This window comes from Danio rerio, chromosome 5 (assembly GCF_052040795.2).
Source record: "Danio rerio strain M-AB ecotype USA chromosome 5, GRCz13ab, whole genome shotgun sequence".
NCBI classification, from domain to species: Eukaryota; Metazoa; Chordata; class Actinopteri; order Cypriniformes; family Danionidae; genus Danio; species Danio rerio.
In genome coordinates, this window is record NC_141025.1 from 2,214,559 (window position 1) to 2,237,500 (window position 22,942).

At 38.9% G+C, this 22,942-nt stretch overlaps 2 protein-coding genes across 14 annotated transcripts in view; both read left to right on the forward strand.

The window, feature by feature from the left end:
- Positions 1-18,329, forward strand: part of dnm1a (dynamin 1a) — a 582,590-nt gene extending 564,261 nt beyond the window's left edge. Inside the window, exon 14 of one of the 2 annotated variants that reach the window (XM_087251016.1) lies at positions 18,257-18,329. The gene's annotated coding sequence lies outside the window, so the exon portion shown is untranslated. The remainder of the gene's footprint in view (positions 1-18,256) is intronic. The other variant, XM_087251017.1, reaches the window with a different exon arrangement.
- The window catches only part of cita (citron rho-interacting serine/threonine kinase a), a 231,861-nt gene that overhangs the window by 175,237 nt on the left and 33,682 nt on the right, over positions 1-22,942 (forward strand). For 6 of the 12 annotated variants that reach the window (XM_087253077.1, XM_087253078.1, XM_087253081.1 and 3 more), the window contains exons 27-33: positions 260-395; positions 1,951-2,055; positions 3,306-3,446; positions 5,064-5,171; positions 6,870-7,065; positions 9,357-9,524; positions 12,431-12,454. In XM_087253077.1, the coding sequence (XP_087109203.1) occupies positions 260-395; positions 1,951-2,055; positions 3,306-3,446; positions 5,064-5,171; positions 6,870-7,065; positions 9,357-9,524; positions 12,431-12,454 (878 nt within the window). The remainder of the gene's footprint in view (positions 1-259; positions 396-1,950; positions 2,056-3,305; positions 3,447-5,063; positions 5,172-6,869; positions 7,066-9,356; positions 9,525-12,430; positions 12,455-22,942) is intronic. The other 6 variants (XM_087253079.1, XM_087253080.1, XM_087253083.1 and 3 more) reach the window with 1 other exon arrangement.

Below are 22,942 nucleotides of genomic sequence, written 5' to 3' on the forward strand. Positions count from 1 at the left end.
TAACACTATATCCATCATTCACACCACAGTGTCACTAGACAAGTTCAAGTTTATTTTATTGTCAAACTGCCTCATGTGTAAACATACAGTGGAAATTAAATGTGATGTCTCGCAGATCCTCGGCGCTCAGCCCTAAAGCAAACTAAAACCAAACTGAGATTTAGAGGAAATTTGTGAATTGTAAGCTATTAATAAATCTGGAATAACCTTGCGACCAACCTCCAAAATAGTATATTTGCTGTAATTGTGACTTGTTCAGGTTGCGAGCGGACCAGCGCAGCACTGAGTCTCGGCAGGCGGTTGAGCTGGCGGTTCGGGAACACAAAGCTGAGATCGTGGCTTTGCAGCAGGCCCTGAAAGAGCAGAGACTGAAGGCAGAGAGTCTGTCTGACACTGTGAGTTACACACACACACACACACACACACACACACCACAACTGCACGTTCACTCCACCTCCCCATATTTATATTCCTGCTCTAATTATGAATAAGCAGAACTGTTATACACAGATGAAGATTTTTTTTTCTTGTAATATTTCCCAAACGATGTTGAACAGATTCAGGATTTTTTCACAGTGTTTCCTCTAATGTTTTTCCCTGTGGAGAAAGTCTTGTTTGTTTTATTTCGGCTAGAATAAAAGCAGTTCTTAATTGTTTTAAAGCCATTTTAAGGTCAATATTATTCGCCCCTTCAGCAATATTAGTGTTGGATTGTCTCCAGAACAAACCACTGTTATACAATGACTTGCCTAATCACCCTAACTTTACCCTAATTACCCTAGTGAAGCCTTTAAATGTCACTTTAAGCTGAATACTAGTGTCTTGAAGAATATCTAGTCTAATATTATTTACTGTCAACATGGCAAAGAGAAAATAAATCGGTTATTAAAGACGAGTTATTAAAACTATTAAGATTAGAAATGTGGATATGTTAAAAAAAATACATCATGATCAAACAGTTTATTTTACAAAACAATTGTGCAGATGTATTTTTTCTGCAATGTTTTCTGAATTCTGTAATTATTATCCTCTCTGTAACACCCTTTGCCTCTGTGCTCTGTGAGTTACACGAACAGACTCGCCGCAAGGCAGACTGTCCTGTTCACTCCAGCCCACCATATTAATATTCATGCCAATATGGAGTTTAACAAGCTGTTATTAAGCTCCACAGCTGATAGAGGTTAATGAAACGCTCCCGAACACGTCTCTGAGCATTAGCTGAACACACTGAATAACAGAGGCCTGCCTTCTGCTGCTCAGACCTCTGCATGTGTGTGCGCTGAAATCACATTTCTGGGATGAAGTTGAAAACTTGGGATGCGTTTGCCAAAAATTAAAAGTACTTTGTAATAAATAATTCTGTATTGTTATATTAAATTATATTTAGTCATTTTGTAAGAGTTAACAAATTAAACTCAATTGATATAATTTTTGTAGTGATTTAAGAAACACAAGGCCGTAAAATAACCACAATTTATTGACAGTAAAATATTATTGACGGTGAACAATGACAACGTAATAGAGCTATCACTAACAGCTGAAACAAGCATACTAAATAGAAATGTCTTGTCGGTAGGCTATTTGCGTATGAGAATGCATGGATTATTTTTTGTGTACATGAGTGAAATATACACAGAGCAAATAAAGCTTTTTTAAAGCTATGACCGCGCACAAGCTAGCTGATTAAATGCTCTGCACAAGCCATTGAAATCAATGAGATTCATAGCGCAGAGCTTTCCGCATCAAGTGTGAAAGCCGATTGACATTGAAACCAGCAGCACACTGTGCATAACAGCCTGTTTTTGGTTCATATTTTTGCCCATATTTCTCTTTCAGCTGAAAAACATGAATACTATTTTCGGCCAGTAGTTTTCAGTGGCTGAACATTCAGTGCATCGCTGGTTTCTGGCTGTGTTTATGTTGTTATTCATAGTGTTGTGTTGTTTTCAGCTCAATGACCTGGAGAAGAAACATGCCATGCTGGAAATGAACGCAAGGAGTCTTCAGCAGAAACTGGAGACCGAGAGGGAGCTTAAGCAGAGACTCATGGAGGAGGTAAAACACCAAGTGTGGAGCTACTAGACATGAACTGGCTTAAATTGTTTTTATCCAAGCGTTTTAATTTGCTACAAGACTTTTCGTCTGCATTCATGATTCTTTGATTTTACCACTAAATTTGATGGCCATCAAGATAAATGAAATACATGAGCAAATTATGTACCACACTAAAGAGCCACAAGCTACGGCACGGTGGCTGAGTGATCAGCACTGTCGCCTAGGGGTGTAACGGATCACACACTATGGTTTTTAAGTCACAGATCGGATGATTTTTCGGATCAGCAAAAACGAGATAAGATAAATGTAATTTGCTGTCTATTTATACAAAAATATTACTGCCAAAACCATTGGGTTCACCAAAGAGAACTGAGTACCTGTCTTTTTCTTAAAAATAAAAATCAAGAAAGAACCAGCTGACAAAAAGGAAAATATTCAATAAAATAAAAAAAATAATAAAAAAAAAGATCTCTGCTACTGTTGCTGATAATGCTAAATAAAGGAATCTAACATTACAACAGATCATATTCATTTTCAATTAATGATTTCACAATTCACACATAAAACTTCATGTTTCATTATTTTTGAAAACCGATTCAGTGGCATTATTTTTAAATTATTATTTGTCGCCACCCATTGGTTACTCAATGTATTTGCTACAACATTCACCAGCGTCAAAAATTCACCAGCGTCAAGTCCATTAAAGGGGAAATGAAGCACTCAGTCAAGTTGACCTTATTTAGTACATTGGATTCCACTTGAATGAAAATATATTAAACAAACTCTATTAATGTAACCATTTAGCAGAAAACGGCATGCATTAGTTTAGATTTTAGACCTAGGGTGCCGCCACCTTAGAATGTCGCTGTGGCTAACGGCACCGGGTTGGTTTCATGTTAACGTGTAATTGCGTGTTATGTGCAGGAATACATTTTTGACAAAAAGCAGGAAAAAAATGCATTTTTGTTTTCCTACATTGTGCATTTTTAACATATTCATTCTCGTCAGTTGAGGATTTGGCTGAATCTATTCAGTTTTAATTGTTGGATAAAGGTTGCATTGATTTATGTAGGTTTTTTTTTTTTGCAATGTTTGCATTCATGGACTTAAAATGCTAAAAAAAAATGGTCCTGTTGAAAAGTTTGGAGAAATCAAACACACTTTTCAGTTTTTTATGATGATATAATCTGATGAGAGATTTTATTTTGTAGTCTTGGAATCAGAGATCTGTGTGAATGTGTTTGTTTCAGCAAGGGAAGCTGCAGCAGCAGATGGACCTGCAGAAGACGCACATCTTCAGGCTCACGCAGGGTTTGCAGGACGCCCTGGACCAGACAGACCTGCTGAAGACTGAGAGAACCGACCTGGAGTACCAGCTGGAGAACATACAGGTCTCTCACACACACACACACACGCCAAACAGCCTATAAATGTCACGTCCGGTTGGAGGGTAAAAAAAGCGAGGACTCAAGTGCAGATATAATTTGGGTTTTTATTTATAATAAAAGGAAAAAGATAATAGACTAGATAATAGACAGGGGAGAGCACATGACACAAAGAGACAACACAAGCCATGTGCTCACGTAAAACAGGACAAGAACATGCAGCTAATGAGAAACTCATTAATCGCGTGTTCATTGACAACACAGAAACACGCGTCAAGCAGGAACACGCATGGTCCAAGCACGCTCACAAATGGCACTCATACAGAGACGCACACAATGACAGAAAAGCAGTGCTCGACCCTAGAACACTCAAGTCGAGCACAACACAACACAAGACAGGACTGGTGTCTGGACTCTGCCACCAAAACAAGAATGAACAAGACCAGAGTGGCAGAACCCTGACAATAAAGCAGCATAAATATGTCACTAATCAGAAAATCACATCCAAGATTCCAAACTGAGAGCTGCTGAGAGAAGACATGTGATGATGTTACTGTAACAAGACAAATATAAAGAGGAGATGCTTGAAGACATCATACTCAACTGCATCATTTACTAACATCATCTTCTGTCATTGGCCTGTAAGACAGATAGCCCCTCCCCAAACTCACTGTGATTGGTTGAGTCTGATAATGACGTGCAGGTCTGCACAAACACGGTTATATAATTCATCTAGATGTAATTTTGATTATGATTATGAATGGTAATGTTATTATTATTGGATATTAGGATTTGTACAATGTAATGTATATACAGAAAAAGATAAATTATGCCAGAAATCTGTATTATATCATACAAAGTGAAGACTGTGTTAACAGTCTCAATCCCTTCTCTGAGAAAATAATAATAATAATAATTTTTCCTTTACCCTAATTAACCTAGTTAAGCCTTTAAATGTCACTGAATACTAGTCTCTTGAAAAATATCTACAGTAGTCAAATATCATGTGCTGTTATCATGGCAAAGAGAAAATAAATCGGTTATTAGAGATGAGTTTTTAACACTATTATGATTAGAAATGTGCTGAGCAAATATCTCTATATTAAACACTCCATTAAAACATGAGAGATATTTGATCAATTATACTTTCACAGCAAGGCGAATAATTAATTAAAAAGCAGCTTTCGGAGAGGAGGGCGTGGCTTGTTTTTTTTTCTACTGCAAGCTGATTGGATGTAGTAAAGTAGGTGTTTCATTCAGAAAGATGAGGAGACTCCTCCTCCTCCCCATGTCTGTTTGATGTCAATCTGACAGCCAGAGGGGCGAGGTTAAGTATGTTGGCCACGCCTAATACCTCAGAAAGACCTAATCTGAGAATTGAACTGAAAACAAGCAGGAAGTGCAGTTTCAGATTTCAGTTAAAGATTACAAGAGCAAACTATTGTTTTGTGTTAATGACATGCACAGATGAATTGTTCAGCACTAAACTAGCGATGAGAGCTAACAACATCACTACGGCTAGATTTGATTTCATGACTACTTTAATAATGCAGTTTTTAGCGTTAATATAGTGACTTCAGCAGGTCTCAATCTTCATGTTGGTCTCCTTTCTTCTCTGATCAGGCTGTTTACTCACATGAGAAGGTGAAAATGGAGGGAACCATCTCTCAGCAGACCAAACTCATAGACTTCCTGCAGGCCAAGATGGACCAGCCCAGCAAGAAGAAGAAGGTAAGAGTTTATCATGGTCCAACTCGTTTATAAAATCTGCAAAAGTCACATATCACAATGCAAGTCATCTCACATCCTGATAATGATTTACACTTACTGGCCACTTTATTAGGTACACCTCTCCAACTGCTCGCTATCGCAAATGTTTAATCAGCCAATCACATGGCAGCAACTCAATGCATTTAGGCATGTAGACATGGTCAAGATGATCTGCTGCAGTTCAAAGTGAGCATCAGAATGGGGGAGAAAGGGGATTTAAGAGACTTTGAACGTGCCATGGTTGTTGCTGCCAGACGTGCTGCTCTGAGTATTCCAGAAACTGTTGAACTGCTGATATTATCACGCACTGCCATCTCTAGGGTTTACAGAGAATGCTCCGACAAAGAGGAAATATCCAGTGAGCGGCAGTTCTGTGGGCGCAAATGCCTTGTTGATGAGGCCAGAGCTCAGAGGAGAATGGCCAGACTGGTTTCAGCTGATAGAAAGGCGACAGTAACTCAAATAAGCACTCGCTACAACCGAGCTCTGCAGAAGAGCATCTCTGAACACACAACACGTCCAACCTTGAGGCGGATGGGCTACAGCAGCAGAAGAGCACACCGGGTGCCGCTCCTGTCAGCTAAGAACAGGAAACTGAGGCTACAATTCACACAGACTCACCAAAACTGGACAATAGAAGATTGGAGAAACGTTGCTGCTCTGATGAGTCTCCATTTCTGCTGACACATTCAGATGCTCGGGGCAGAATTTGGCCTCAGCAACATGAAAGCATGGATCATCCTGCCTTGTATCAGCGGTTCAGGCTGGTGGTGGTGGTGTAATGGTGTGGGGGAGATTTTCTTTGGGTCCATTAGTACAAATTGAGCATCAACGCCACAGCCTACCTGAGTATTGCTGCTGACCATGTCCATCCCTTTATGAGCACAGTGTCTCCATCTTCTGATGGCTACTTCCAGCAGGATAACGCACCAGCTCCAATCATCTCAGACTGGTTTCTTGAACATGACAATGAGTTTGATGAGTGTATTAGTTAATGTATTTACTAACACTAACAAACAATGAACAATGCATTTATTACAGTGTTTATTCATCTTCGTTAATGTTAATAAATGGGGAAAAATCATTTATTCATGTTAACTCGCATGAATTTGGGTTTTAAAAATGCATTAGTAAATGGTAATAAATGCTGTATTAATATTGTTTATTATTAGTTCTGGTTAGTAAAGACAGAAACTAATGAAAGCGTATTGAAATTGATGTGACCAAATGGATAAATAATTTAAAAATTAACAATAAAGCAAACACTTTCTTAAAAAAATGAAGTTGAAGTATTTTAAATAAGTAATAAATTTGATGAAACAATGTTTTACTGCATTTCTTTAAACATTTACTCTGTCAAATAAACGCGAACAAGCTCATCTCAATCTTTAAGAAAACTCATTGTGAAACTCCAGTAGCAGTGTCGTTGGTAAAGAATTCTCATCGCTCCTGTATTATCTGTGCTCATGAACAGGACTGATGATGATCCTCTGCGTTGCAAAAAAACATCCAAATATCAATTGCTAGAGTTAATGCTTAACAAATGATGAATTAACAATCAGCTAATGCTAAATAAATGATTCGCAGTGTGCAGTTATTATAAAGTGTTGCCAGAAAGCATTGTTTGCGGTGTATAACGTGTGCTGCCGTCCGCTGCAGGGTATATTTGGGCGTCGCGGCCGCGAGGAGGTGGGCGTCACTGCTAACGGAGCCACCGCCATGTCCACTCAGCCTATGGTTCCTCTCCAGTACAGCGACATGAAGGCGGCGCTGGAGAAAGAGAGATCCCGCTGCTCTGAGCTGGAGGAGGCGCTGCAGAAGATGAGGATCGAACTGCGCTCGCTACGAGAAGAGGGTCAGACAGTTACTTTCTCTCTGCACGGGTGGAAAAATGACACATCCAGATAGTGTTTCCCCTGGGTTTGCATTGTTGGGTGGTTTAAAATGGCTGATTCGTTTACTGACCGTCTTTTGGACACTATCTGTGCCATTTTTTTGTGTAGTTTTGCAGTTCAAATATGCACAAATGCACTTGAACACATGTCTATCTGTATTTGTTATAAAGGAAACATGAGAGAAGCAAAGAGAGAAGCTTGTATGTTTATTTGGCTTTTCAAAAACATCTTTGTAGGTGTGTTGAGGCAAGTTGGAGCTAAAATCTGCAGGACACCGGACCTCCAGAACGGAGTTTGGGCAACCCTAAGATGAACAAGGCCCCTTGAAATGATCTCATTTTCGAGGGGGTCCCTAAGAAGTTTAAAAATTAAAACCAAGTACAACACACACAGCTAGCACACTTCACCTGAGCTATTTCCCATAGTCTAAAGCCTAAACAAATAAAAACATATACAGTCCCTGACAAAAGTCTTGTCGCTTATCTAATTTGTAGAAACACCTGCTATTAACCTGACTTTTAATTAATCAATTGGTGTTAGGAAGAGTTCATATGAAAAGCTAAAACCCTCCCAAATTATGTTTAATGCACTGAAATAAATTAGTTTCACTGAAACAAGATTTATCATTTAATCAAAACAGAAAGGTCAAATTTTGGCAAGACAAAAGTTCTGTCGCCTATAAGAAAATTAAACAAATTTAACTGCAAATACGAAAATATGTCAGCAAATTAAGTAGTGGTGCTGTGAGATCCACATTTAATATCTTGTATGACTTCCATGAGCTTGAAGAACTGCATCCATGCGGTTAGGCAAGGATTTCTACAATTTATTGATGAAGTCATCAGGAATAGCAAAGAAAGCAGTCTTGCATGCCTCCCAGAGTTCATCAATATTCTTTGGTTTCGTTTTCCATGCTTCTTCTTTCATCCTAACCCACATGTGCTCAATGATATTCATTTCTGGTGGCTGGGCTGGCCAATCCTGGAGCATCTTGATCTTCTTCGCCTTGTGGAACTTTGATGTGGAGATGGAAGTATGCGATGGAGCACCATCCTGCTGCAGAATTTGGCCTTTTTATGGTTGGAAATTTAAGAGGTAGCTAAGATTTCTTGGTATTTTAGACTATTGATGTTGCCTTACACCCTGCAGATCTCATGCACACCCCCATACTGGATGTAACCCCAGACCATGATTTTTCCACCACCAAACTTCACTGTTTTCTGGGTGAATCTTGTATCCATGCGGGCTCCAGTAGGTCTCCTGCAATATTTGCAGCGACTGTGGTGTAATTCAACAGAAGATTCATTTGAAAAATCCACCTTCTGCCACTTTTCCAGTGTCCATCCATTTAGCAGGCTATGGGCCTTGGCCAATGCCATACGGTTTTTCAATTGTCTTTTGTTTAGTGCTGGCTTCTGGGCACTGATTCGGCCATGGAGGCCATTTCGAGACAGAATCCGACAAACTGTTCTGGTTGACACAGGGACTTCAGGTGACCAGGTCTCGTGGAGCTCTGAGGCAGTGGAAAATGGGCTGGCCTTGGATTTTCGAGCCAACAAACGGTTCTCTCGAGCAGTTATCTTGCGGGGTCTGCCTGACCTGGGCTTGTCAAAAACATCTCCAGTCTCTTCAAGTCTTTTTTTATCCTCTGTACTTGACGCTGAGACACTTCGAAGATTTCTGCCACATCAGCAGTGGATCTGGTTTTCTAGTCTCAGGGTGAAACTTAGGCATGTTTGCAGAGGTCTAGTTGCAGTTGATGTGAAGGACTAGTGTACTGGGGTTCTTTTTATACACACCTGAGAACTAATTGATCCATTATTAGTCACAAGTGAAGCTCATATGACAAGGCGACAAAACTTATGTCTTCGCAAAAATGGACTCAATGGGCTTTACAAAGCTGGGAATATTAGAATACTTTCTGACAGTTTCGTTTTACACTGAAACATTATTACAAAAGCTGTTGGGATTAAAATGTGCCATTTCTTGTAAAGAAATCTTGATTAGAAATATATTTTAGTGACACTTCAAGTCAATTTGTACACAAGCGACTGGACTTTTGTCAGGGACTGTAGTCAAAAAGTAGAAACAGTTTAAATCGGAACCAAAATTAACAACATTTATGTGTTGATTCCAAATAAAAGGAAATGAATGAGCTTCATACCAGTCAGGGAGATATGATGGCAGGGGAAACGCTGAATGTAGTTTAAAGATGTTGATGATCTCCTTTTTCTGTGTGTGTTTCTCTCAGCGGCTCATTTTAAAGCGCAGGAGCATGTGGCTCCATCTACACCGGCGTCGGCCCGACAGCAGATCCTCATGTCGGCCATCGTCAAATCTCCAGAGCGCCAGCCCAATCCCAGCAGCCTCCTCAACCCGTCCAGCTCAGCCCGCCGCAAGGAGAACTCCACACCGGAGGGTCTGTACCTCACCATCACTCAAAACACACACACAAACAGTGCTCTGCATTAGTGAGCTTTATTTATTTCTCAGTGAACATAGCTGAACATGGTGCATTTAAATAAAATTAAAATTAAAAAATTAAACAGTTATATGCATAAAAATAAGAGTTTGGTCACCGAACATATTTAGGAATAGAAAGATAATACATTTACATGACATTGTTGTCTTTGGTACTGACTAATCTATTGTATATGCAGAAATACATTACCGTAAAGCATCATGTAAGGTATTTAAATATAAAAGAGAGATGTGTGAAAGTTCAACTCATTCATGCTGAGCATCATACACACTCACTAACACACACAGCTGTGGGATATTCACAGGTCAGTCATTTCTATTTATACTGGCTGAATCAGATCTTCATCATTCATCAGTCTCAATCATTTTTCTGATTCTGAACTGCTAGCTGAATCTGATGGCTTATGCCAGTTGGTCGATCTACACTCCTTGTGTTTGGTAAATACACTCACAGGCCACTTTATTAGGTACACCTTACTGGTACCGGGTTGGACCTCTTTTGCCTTCAGATCTGCCTTAATCCTTGGTGTTGTAGATTCAACAAGCGACTGGAAATATTCCTCAGAGATTTTGCTCCATATTGTCATGATAGCATCACACAGTTGCTGCAGATTTGTCGGCTGCACATCCATGATGCCAATCTCCCGTTCCACCACATCCCAAAGCTGCTCTATTGGATTGAGCTCTGGTGACTGTGGAGGCCATTTGAGTACAGTGAACTCATCGTCATGTTCAAGAAACCAGTCTGAGATGATTGAGCTTTATGACATGCTGCGTTATCCTGCTGGAAGTAGCCATCAGAAGATGGAGACACTGTGCTCATAAAGGGATGGACATGGTCAGCAGCAATACTCAGGTAGGCTGTGGCGTTGACACCATGCTCAATTAGTACTTATGGACCCAAAGTGTCCACAGAACTGCCGCTTTATGGATATTTCCTCTTTGTCGGAGCATTCTCTGTAAACCCTAGAGATGGTTGTGCAGGAAAATCCCAGTAGAACAGCAGTTTCTGAAATACTCAGAGCAGCACGTCTGGCAGCAGCAACCATGCCATGATCAAAGTCACCTAAATCCCCTTTCTCCCCCATTCTGATGTTCACTTTGAACTGCAGCAGATCCTCTTGTCCATGTCTACATGCCTAAATGCATTAAGTTGCTGTCATGTGATTGGCTGATTAGTAATTTGCATTAACAAGCAGTTGGACAGGTGTACCTAATAAAGTGGCCGGTTAGTGTAGGTTGATTTTACAGCTCTTCTATGTTAAGCAGGTGAGTTTTACCATAGATGAATCTATTCACCCCATCTCAGAGTTTGACAGGAGTGCTTTTGGCCTAGCTTAGCATAGATCATTGAATCGGATTAGACCATTAGCATCTGATCAAAAATTGATTAGTTAAACCTTAAACAAGCGCGCAGGGCAAACTTCAGTAACTCTACACACATGTATCGAAAGATACAAATATATATATAATACATAATTTTAAAATGTACTATTTAGTATTTTGGAGGAAGAGGAAATGTTAAATATTTACATCTAATTAAAAAAATATATTTTAAATTCTTATTAAAAGGTTGGAAATGTTAAGTCAAGGTGCATTAGCTAATTTTAACAAGCATGAATTTGGAATTTAGTAATGCATCAGTAAATGCTGAATTATGATTAATAAATGCTGGACAAGAGTTGTTCATTATTAGCTCATGTTTGTAAATACATTAAGTTATAGCTGGTTGAAGCTTACGCTGCTATTCTGAACCAATAATCGGAAACAGAAAGCAGTTGAAGGATGGCGTGTTTCAATCCATTATTTATCTGACTCCATTCTAATTAATCTGACTCCATTAAAGTTGTTATCATCGTTGATAAAGAGAACGAATCTCTACGTCTTAAAGCAGGCAAAGTTGTTTATTACGTTACATGTTTAAATATACAGACAGTAGAATGAAACAAACTAGCATACTGTATAAAGAAATTAGCTGTAACATATGCACTGCTGAGCAACAAACACAGTGAAACTGCCTTTGTTAGCATATGAGGCTACGCACCGGTGTGCGGGAGATGCAGAGTAAAAGCTATCCTCCCAGATCAACAGTTACCTTTCCTTATTATACCCTGAGCAAAGCCTTGTCAAACATTAGGGAAAACCAACCCCCAAAACCAGCTGAACGTGAGAGCAAAGTTGAGGAGATAAAGTGAGGGAGAGGAACATTAACATACTCTCCTCAGATTGAAATACAATTAATCAATGTCTCTGTTGATTTCATCACTACAACACTGAAGTCATAAACTGTCAAATGACACCAAACATGACAAAGTTATCTGAAGGAAGAACACAAGCAGATGAATTGTGTATGGTGAAGAGCACATGGTTACTGTAAGCAAATGGCAGAGATGTGTATCGGAGCTGTGAGGAACTCTGCCTCACCAGGAGGACCCATCCCATGCTTGAAATGTCTCAGTCGTCCTTCATTAGCATAGAAGGAAAAGTATATCATATTTTCTCAGCTTACACTGGTAAAACTCAACTGTTTACCTATAGGAGAGCTGTAATATGAGCCTATAATCAAAAGCGTGGAGTGTTTCTTTAATATAGGTCAACATTTTTTCTTATTTCTTTAGTTTTTTGTGTCAGAATAAATGTTTTCATGTCATCGTCTTGAGTCATCGCTCCTGATTCAGCTTGTCCAAATGAAAGCGTTGCTGTGTGTGTTTGTGTGTGTATATGTAAGTTAAGGAGATGTGTTTGAGTAGTTTTGATGTTTCTGTCGGTGTGGTCCTGCACTCTTGCTTTCTTTCTGCGTCCTGCTCCGTCAGTCTGAGAGCTGTTTCTCTTCTGCTCTTTCAGAGAAGAGGAGGGTGACGTTTGAAAGTAAGTGTCTCTCCCTCTCTCCTTCCTCCTCCTCTTCCTTCATCATCTCAGTGTGTTTCTGCCTTCATCTGAGGTCAGAGCAGCATGCATCAGGGTCAGGGTTTGAGAGATGCAGGACTCTGTAAACACCAGGCAGGAATGAAATGTCACACACAACCGCTTTGGTGTTGCTGTTGTTGCCTGTATTTGCAGTTAAATCTAAACGTGGTCAAAATAAATGTTATTAGATTCAGTGCTGAAAAATATGTTCTTCCTCAGTATTTTTACCTTCTTTTCTGAGAAATTTGTTAAATTAAGTGAATAATGACAAGTCTCTCACTTAGTTTCTGAACTCCTCAAAAAACATTTGGGTCTGTTTTGAAATGGAAGAGACATGTTCTGCCCACATGAAATAAAACACTGTCGTAATTTATAGTCAATTCTATAGTGATTTTTGAACCATATTATAGTGAAGTGTGTGTGTGTATGTATATATACTGTATGTATATATATATATATATATATGTGTGTGTGTGTGTGTGTGTGTGTGTGTGTGTGTGTGTGTGTGTGCATATATATATCGTCACCTTAAATTTATAAGGTTCTATCTGACATTTTTGTCAATTTAGTTATTGATATATTATTGATATATTATTATTATACATTATGTAATGTTTTTTATAAGTTGTTTACAATTTAAGACTTTTTATTTACAAAAACAAATGTTACACACTTGCTGTTTGCTATAGAATGCAAATCTTTGAAGCACAATATCTCAGAATCATTCAGAACGCAAATAGAACCTAATAATTACAAGGTAACGATATTTATATATATATATGTATATATATATATATATATATATATATATATATATATATATATATATATATATATATATATATATATATATATATTATTTAGGGATGCACCGATATAGATTTTTTGGCCGATACTGATAATTCTTCAGACTTGGAGGCCGATAATCATAAATATTTTAAATTGTTATATTTTTATACAGCAAACTTCATAAAAGATTGAACTGCTCTTATGAACTGAATAGTCTTTACTCAAAGCAAAAAAGCTATAGCTTCAAAATTGCAAGGTGATTATAGACCTATATTCACGATTTCACATAAAACAGCATGCAAAAAATTATTTCCTTTTCTTCATAGCAAATTAACATGCAAGTTGATTGTTGCATAAAAATAATAGTTTAAATAACAAAATGGTATTTAATTAACAAGCAAATTAAATATTTTTAAATAAGATGAAAATTATCGAGCTAAGGACTGAAACCAGCTCAAATGGTCTTGAATAAAACAGGTTACAGTGATGTACACATACAAATGTCATGTCCGAAAAAGCCTTGTTTAGAGGTGTTTTGACAGTTTAGAGCCACCGTACAAGCGAACAGCTAAATACAGATAGTACGTTTTAGTACTCTTACGGCCCAAACTCAAAACTGGCTCGAATAACAAAAACATTCAAGGTTTGAGCCGAACATATGGAAGACACAGACGTTTGAATTGTTAATTAATTAACATTAATTAACAATTAATTAACAAAAATCAAGTAGACAGGTAGGGAAGCTAAGGTAAACGGGTCTCTCACTATACTGCTTTAAATGGACAGATCTTACCTAAACTCCTGTGAAAGGAATTAAAATAGGTGAGTCTTCCGGGCCACTGCTTACCTTCGCTAAACTAAATAAATTACAAAACGTGACTATGAAAAATAAACCCCTACCTGCTACAAAACAAAGTATCAAAATAAACAAACTAGTTAACACATTACGAACTAAGAATCAAAAGATTAACATGAACAAAACACTGAACGGAGCGGCATCTGGATGAATGATCCCCGGGCTTGCGGAGCACCACCAGCCAGACCGCCCCATAGATATATACACTAGATATGGCATAGGGACCCTGAGCATGCATCAATAGCGCTGCCACATTGGTACAGTGCTCCCAGGACAAATGTCATTCAACCGCACTAGTCAAGACAGTGTTATTACGTGAAGATGCGGTTCTTTTAGCGCTGTCTACGGGTGTAGTAACGGGCAAACAAAGAAAACAAAGCACAAAGGCAGAACATTTCATAGGTAATATCCTGTTTTTTCTGTTTTTGTATGTTCTGAACTTTTGTGCTAATCAGGTAACGTTATTGATGATAACAGTCACTTACTGCATTCACCATACGGCAAAGCAGCTCCAACTCGCACTAAACACTCGGCTTATGCTAGTTTTGTTGAATAAAATCAGCAAACAATGCAAAAGAAATATGGCAACGAGATGCTGCGCTGCCAGAAACTTGTATTATTGTCGGCTAACGTTAGTGAAAGGAGTCGTTTGGGGCATTCATTCACAAACAAATCGCTCCCTCTGTCAGTATGAGCAGTGAAAGCAGGAGAGGAGCTGTGTTTCAGGACATGATTAGATCAAGTTTAACAGGGAGGGTGAATAGTACATTTCTGTACACACAAACACAAGCTTTTTGTCAGGAATGTCCGTGCGGTCACTGATCCATCAATGTAGAAAAGTGATGTAAAATTATAATTTTCGTAATTAGAAAAAAAAAATTACACACTAACATCCAGGAAAACTCCCGATCATAGATATATGTGTATATGTGTATATCTCTGGCTTTGGATGGCCACAGTCCTCCACTGTACCTTGGTCCCGCATTCACTTCAAAGGAGCTCTACCCTGTAGCAAGATGGCGGCGCTATTGACGCATTCCGTCCAATAGATAACAATAGGCCAGGCGACATCTAGTGTATATATCTATGAGACCGCCTGAGTGCAAGCCACTACCGAGCTGAGGGAGGGCGAGAGACTGCAAGACAAAGGGAGAGAGAGCCAGAGACGCCATTGCTGTCAGCCTTAAATAGTGGGAATCCCCAGTTATGTCACGGGCATCATCCAATCCTGGATAAGCCGGGTGAATCACTCCTCCTAGAACTCGGTCGCAAGCACAAACCGGCAATAAATAAACAGATTAAAGAACACAGACCCACGTAACAAGTACGTTTAGAAAATGCGGCATAGATTCATCCTATTTGGTGTTTGAACATGTCACGTAGGTGCTGCTTGTCAATGAGGCTACGCTTCTGCTCTGTTTCTTGCTGTCAATCGCAGGAAAATGATCGATGAAAAGTTTATGATAAACCACTGAGATCTGTCAGATTTTGATGCAAAACTTGCTTTGAGCTGACTTTATGACAAACACAGAGCAGAATATAAAGACAGAATGAGCTGCTAGTTAAGAGCCCCTTTGACTGTATTCACCTCTCTCCTCTCCCCCTGTGCTACAGTGTGTTTGTGTGCGTGCGCGCCGTGACAGCTCTCACGCGAGCTCATAATCAATATGAATATTCCGATCAAACTGAATACAAGCTTACATCAACAACACATGCCAAGCAACGGGTTGATGATAACAAATAATCAGATTACAAACAACCGTTATGTTTACACGTGTTGTAAAATGTGCGGATTCTTTAAGGGACTGGGCTCAGCGGGCTGCAGTTTGGGGTGTGTGAAGCAGAGGGAGAGGGAGAGAGAAAAGAAGAGCGGTTTTTGGGCATGAGACCCTTTTCTGTGATGTTCCCTCTTTGGTGACTTATTTGTTGTACCACACAGAAAGTAATAAATATTTTGGACCAAGTTACATGTGTCCTCGTTCATTCACCAGCTGCAACGAAAAAAGTTCACCCCGAAACTAATATCATTCGGCCCTGGAGTAATAATTAAATCTCCCTCCATGCTATCTCAAACACAACAGAGAGACATTGCAGGAAAGGTTTACTCATGTGATATTTTTCCTGAGGCGATTTAAAGCAAAATACACAATGGCACTAAATCAAACACATCTACAAGGAACGTGGTTACTTACTGAGTTATTAACGGACAGCAATGCCACGTGAAGAAAGGACGGACTTTGAAGGAATAAACAGTGTGAGGAGAGCTCCATTATAGTGCACTAGACAAGTCTGAACAAGTTCGGCCCACGCGAGCGCGGCAGGCAGGTCTGTACAATTACGTCATTTATCGGCTTAGATATATCGGCCTAATTAAGACATCGGATCGATAATGATAATCTTAAAAATAGCATTTATCGGCCGATAACGATATGGGCGCCGATATATAGTGCATCCCGAATATATATATATATATATATATATATATATATATATATATATATATATATATATATATATATATATATATATATATATATATATATATAGGCTGTTTTTTAAAAAGGGGGTGGGCTGCTCTATGCCACGCCCACTTTGTTTCAGTTGAGATTATTATAAAAATGCACATTTCAAAGCACTTCACAAGACCTTTAATATAGGTGTTGTGCTACAATATCAACTGTAGAATCACCCCAACTAATTAATTAAAGTTCCTCACTATAGTACCCCACTATAGTCAAAAACACTGCAGTATTTACTGTAAATTACTATAGTATTTCTTCATGTGGGTTTCTGAAGCATGCAGATTTTGAGTAAACCGAATTCTAAGTAGTAAACCAGTGTTTTTAACCATAGGTGTAGCTTGTGACTCTGCAGGCCGTCAGACAGGTATATTCATTCCCTGAATGCTGTGATGATGTGTTTTGTATTATTTGGTTCATATGCTGTAATTCAATGCGCTTTTAAAAGTACTGCAACATTGCTGTAAACATGTTACCCAAAGCACAATTCTGAGCTGAAAGCGCCTGTTATGGTACATGATAAATGTGACAAAACTGAAGCCCTTTAAATGCTTTGCTTTGATGCAACAACTGTCAGATTTACACTTATCAAGTGAATAAAAGTTCTTCAGTACACATATGTAAAATAAGGAAAGCACACAGGCTGTGCTTTATGCATCATTTTGAGTGTGTCGCAAAAACATCATACAGTTTTATGCAAAAGTTTGGCCACCCCTGATCATTTTTATAATTGCAAGCCATAGCCTGCTGGCTTCTCATATTAGCAATTTCATTTGGATATATTTTATTCCCTAAGGGGAAAAGGCATCATTTCAGTTCTGACATCACATTTATTTAATCAACAGATGCAATTTAAGGCATAACAAAAATGTGGGCACCTCAATGATATCAACATTTTGTAGAGCCACCTTTGCTGAAATAACAGCCTGTAAACGCTTCTTCTAGTCAAGGATAAGACCCTGAACTCTTGCTGAAGGCATTTAAGGCCATTGTTCCTTGCAAAATTCCTCCAGTTCTGTCAGGTTTGATGGGTGCCGAATGTGAACAGCCCTTTTTAAAATCAATCCATAGATTTTCGATGATGTTCAAGACTGTCCGGGGACTGGGATGGCCATTCTGTATCATTGTATTGTGTCTGAGCATGAATTCCTTGGTAGATCTGAAACTGTGCTTCAGGTCACTGAAACATACTATCCTGGAGTAACGTCGTCCTCTTGACAGATTCCTGAACATTGTTCTTCAGAATCTGCGGATGCTGGGTGGAATCCATGCAACCTTTAACTCTGACAACCTGTGCTTGCCACACATCTCCAAAGCATGATGGACTCTCCACCATATTTTACAGTAGGGAGCAGCTTCTTCTCCCGGTGTTGAATCCTGTGTTCTTTTTCTGCCTTGCAAAGCGCCTATGCTTGTGGCATCTGTCCACTGTATATTTCTCCAGAATGAATCAGGTTTGTTCAGATGAACCTTTGCATCCCTCAAACGACTCTTCTTGTTGGCAGAATGCAGAGAAGTCTTCTTCTGCATCACCTGTCCATTAAACTGTTCTTTGTGAAGAGCGTGCTGGACTATGGAGCGATGTATAATGACATTAAGGGTGCTTTCACATCTGTAGTTCGCTTCATTTGGTCCGCATCAAGGGTAATAAATGATACATTGTTGCATTTTCTGCCGTCTTTGGGTCGTTTTCACACCACACTGCTGGCTTTGGTCCGAACCAGTTGAAAAGAACCAAAATGCAGTCATCTGACAAAATCCACATCTCTCATTGGCCAGATGTTGTTGAACATATTTCCTAAACTGCTTATTGATTGGTCAGAATTCATGTGCGGGAAAATGCCAGTGAACAAAACCTTTTACTCTGGAGGGACGACTGCGCTGGCTGATTGTATCCCTGCTTTAGACAAACTAGACATTACGAGAATGAAGCGCGGCCGCGGCTGGAAAACAGTGTTTAATGCATCGCTCGTCACTTCAGGAGGAGCCGTGAATTAATTTAGCTAAACTGTGACATGCTCATCTTGCGGAAATATTACCAACAATCCATCAGGTGATGTTTTCCCCTCTCTCTCTCTCTGTTGGTAAAGCGCTGTAAACAAATATTTTTCCTCCATATCCCATAATGCACAGCGCATCGGCCTACGGCAGCTGAATTAGTCCAAAAGGCTCAGTACTTTTTGCGGTTGGACCTGTTTTAGTACAGATCATATTCTCACCACAAACAAACCGCTCCAGGGTTCGTTTGAAAGCGTACCGAGACCACCTCTTCAAGCAGGTCTCGGTACGCTTATTTGGTTTTTTGGTGCGCACTCGAGTACGATTGCTGCATTCTCACCTGCCCAAACGAACCGCACCAAAAGGGAAAACAAACTCTAGTGCGATTCAATCCAACCAAATAAGGCAGGTGTGAAAACACCCTAAGATGACAGCAAGATGTTCCTGGAGCTCAGTGGTCTGTGGTTTGTCTGTGACCATTCGAACCATTCGTTACCTTTCCATTTCAGATATTTGTCTAGCACATCTTCACCAGAACTGATCCTGTGGCCTTCCATTTTCTTACTATATTTCTGACTGTGGCAATAGAGACTTTAAACCTTTGTGATAGCTGTTTGCATCCTTCTCATACTTCATGTTGATATAATTTCCTAGTGTTTAGGTCATTAGGAAGTTCTTTTGAGGTGTCCATGTTGCTACTTTAAGGTTCACAATAAGGAGAAGCACAACTAGCAATCAGCCATCTAAAATGTCCTTCATGATTGGTTGCCCCTGTGTGAGGATTGTTAACGTTCGCTGAGTCACTCAAATCAATTCTGTGTTGTAATCAATCAGCATTCAGTGAAATCCACATAAAAAAACTTTTGCGTAACCTACTTTTCAATTTCACACATCTCAATACTGCTACTCTACATATCTCTGTCTGAAAAACATGACCTTGTCTTACTTTCACTAAAAACCTAATGACATTTTACTGTGATCTTCCCTTATAACCAGTTAAACTCTCATCGACTTTCCCTTTCAGATTTAAAGGGCTAGCATTGCACCAGACACCCGTAAGTGGTGTCGTTTGAAAGTGTAGAATCTATATTTTATGCACATATGCATCACTTTTTTTATTCTACTGTACTAAAGTTATTTGCACTTAAAAACACAGTATTTTGGAGATCCGAGCTGGGTATTGAACATTGGTTCATTTTCATATTTTTCATATGACACATGTACAAGTTATAGCTCAAATGAAAGCTCTTGCCGGTGCTCATACGGTTCTAGCGTTCTTTTTACTGAATTATATTCACATATCAATCAGTTGTCGAATGAATCGCGGTGTTTCCATGGTGGAGAAGTGAAAGCAATACATTTATGATCAATAAGCAGCCCCAGATAGCACAGACAGCTGTCATCTCTTACCTTATGCTGTGCGCTTCAGGGCCATTCTCCTCTGTTTTTGAGCTGATGTGCATAAGTAATCCTTTAATATATCTGACGTAATCCAAGCACAGTGAATCATGTTTGATCAAACAAAAGAATAGTGAAATATGAAAACAATGATCGCTCCCTGTGGCTTGTACAGCACCTCTCATCAGTTAAAATACAATAACTTCTGCATAGATTATGGTGGAGACATTTTTTGCAGGAACCACCAACATTAATTACAGCACGCTAGAGCACACAGAACCTAAAAGGGACACTTTCAAATCTGAGTTTTAAAAAAAAAAATGCAAAAGTGCCTCCTATTTTAGGTGTTTATTATAACAAAAACAACATATACAGATATTTTAAACACTTTCAATTGTGTTTTATGAAAATTCAAAGGGTTTTCATTAAAATGATACCAAATGTTTGCATTTACACCTCTGCATGTGGATTTGGGAAGCTTTTAAATTTGGTTAGGCAAAATCCAGGCGGAAATCCCAAAATAACAGCATAGTTTAACTGGATAAACATTATTACGCAGCTACAGAGTGGTGCCCAGACTTTTGCTTAAAACTGTATGCTACATGGTGGTTATTTCTTCAGTTTTGTTTATTTTGTATAATTTAAGTTATAGCCTCAAAAGTCAAAACATAGTGTACCAATGAAAAATATAAACAAAAAAAACTATTTTTTTAGTAACGTTATCTTTTTTGTTTATGTAGAGTGGACCTGTTTAGGACTGTTTTGACTGAGGAAATCCGTCTGTTTCTCCAGTTTAAATGAAAAGTGAAGTGCATGCAGTAAATGAGGTTCAGACTGTCCTCATGTCTTCTGCTGCATGTCCTTTCACTGCACTGACTTCCATACGATGACTGATTATGAGTTTCTGTAGTGCTTTTGTCTGTTATTCTTGAGCTCACAGTGCTGCATGTGACCGTCTGCACTCTCGATATCTTGTTTTGCTTAGAGAGAGAGAGAGGTAGACATGCTGCTGCTGCTGTTGTGTGATTTTAGTTTAAGGCTGGTCAATTTGACATCATTTATGCTGAGATGCTTAAAGGAATAGTTCACCCACAAAAATGTAAAGGGGACCTATTGCGCTCTTTTTTTTTTACAAGATGAAAAATCCATCTCTGATGTCTCTAGAGTGTGTGTGTTTCAGTTTCAGCTGAAAATAGCTCACAGATAATGTTCTCTAGCTCTCTGAAACAGACCCTTTTGGGCTTTGATCCTAATTTTGGTGTTTTGGTGACTGTCGCTTTAAATGCAAATGAGATTGTGCTTTTTTTAAGAAGTGGGCGGAGCTACAAATGCCTGTGTCTTAGGCCCCATTTCCACTAATGCGTTTTAGTTGGAAAACACATACGTTTTTTTACGGTTATGTCATCCTTCCACACTACGCTAGAGATTTCAAGCGCCAAAAACGGATCATTTTAAGAACGCTGGAGAGGCCGTTTTCATTCTGAAACGCGTCTGCTCCATCTCAGTGTGGATGAGGGAAAACGGAGACATCTGAAAACGGAGGCGCGGCTGCTGAGATTCACTACCTGATTGGGGCTTTTGTGTCATTGTGTATCCTTCCCTTATTCGTCAAGCCCCTATCACATGACTATAACACATGGCTTTAACTCTACCGGATACAGCAGACCAGCCTTCACTGTAAACAACAACATGACACAGAAATGAGAGCGCTGTTTGCACTGTTGTCTGTTTTAGATGCCATTGTGCAGTTATTCATTTGTTACATTTAGTAACAACTCGACCTCGTCGTCTGTCCATAAAAATACCTCTCTTGCTTTCTTTGCCATCGCGTTCATTGTTCAACCGGCGTTTGTTGACTAACAATAACCAAATGCCGAGCGAGACGCATGCTTCCTGTTTATACTAGAACGCGCATGCCCAGAGTGCGCGCATGGTCATGTGATGTACGTTTTTGGTGGCGTAGTGTGGACGGAGATATGTTCAGAAACGCTAGTGTGGACACAGATAGTTTTTGATCTGAAACACCGTTTTAAAACTAAAACACACTAGTGTAAACGGAGCCTAAGCATAGTGGCAGATTCAAAACTAAGACTAATGTCTTATGCTAATGAGGAGAAGACAGTCCCTAGTGGGCGGGGCTTTCCCCCTTTAATGACAAGTACAAAGGGAGAATATGAATCAAAGTGTTTCTGCAGACTGTTTTCATCAAGTCTGATTGTAAAAACAATATAATTAATCATTTCTTTACCATTAGAATCTGGTTATTTTCACACACAAGTTTAAAGCCCCTTTAAAAGAGATTTTTGCATAATAGGTCTTCTTTAAATTACCCAATAATGTTCTTCCCCTCAAACTATCCTCAGTGTATTTAACTTTCTTCTGTCGGATGAACACAGTCAGTTCAGTTTTAAGTTTTATCCTGGCTCTTCATGCTGTATAATGATGTAGGAGAGAGACTTTTATTTTGAAGCTTCTGAAAGCACACAAATGTGTCGTCAAACTAACCCATTCGCCACCAGGGGATTAATGCATGTCTTATAAAGCAGCTTCATGTGTTGTTGTTACAGAAATATTTAATCTTTTTGCATTTTTGTGATAAAAAAACTTTTATTTTAGTTATTAATATTATATTACTTTAGTAACTGTATTGTAAATAAATAATTTCAATAATATTGCTGAAATTAAGATGAAAACCAAATAAAGAGATTTTTACACATTTACAACATTAAAACAAATAAATAGAAAAATAATGGGCTAAAATGTGAGTTTCGTGTTGGTCTATTTATGTGTTAGTTTTATGACAACTTGTACACTTTTTTTTTTTTACTTCAAAATAAAAGTCACTCTCTAAAACCATTATACAGCTTTAAGAGCCAGGATAAAATTTAA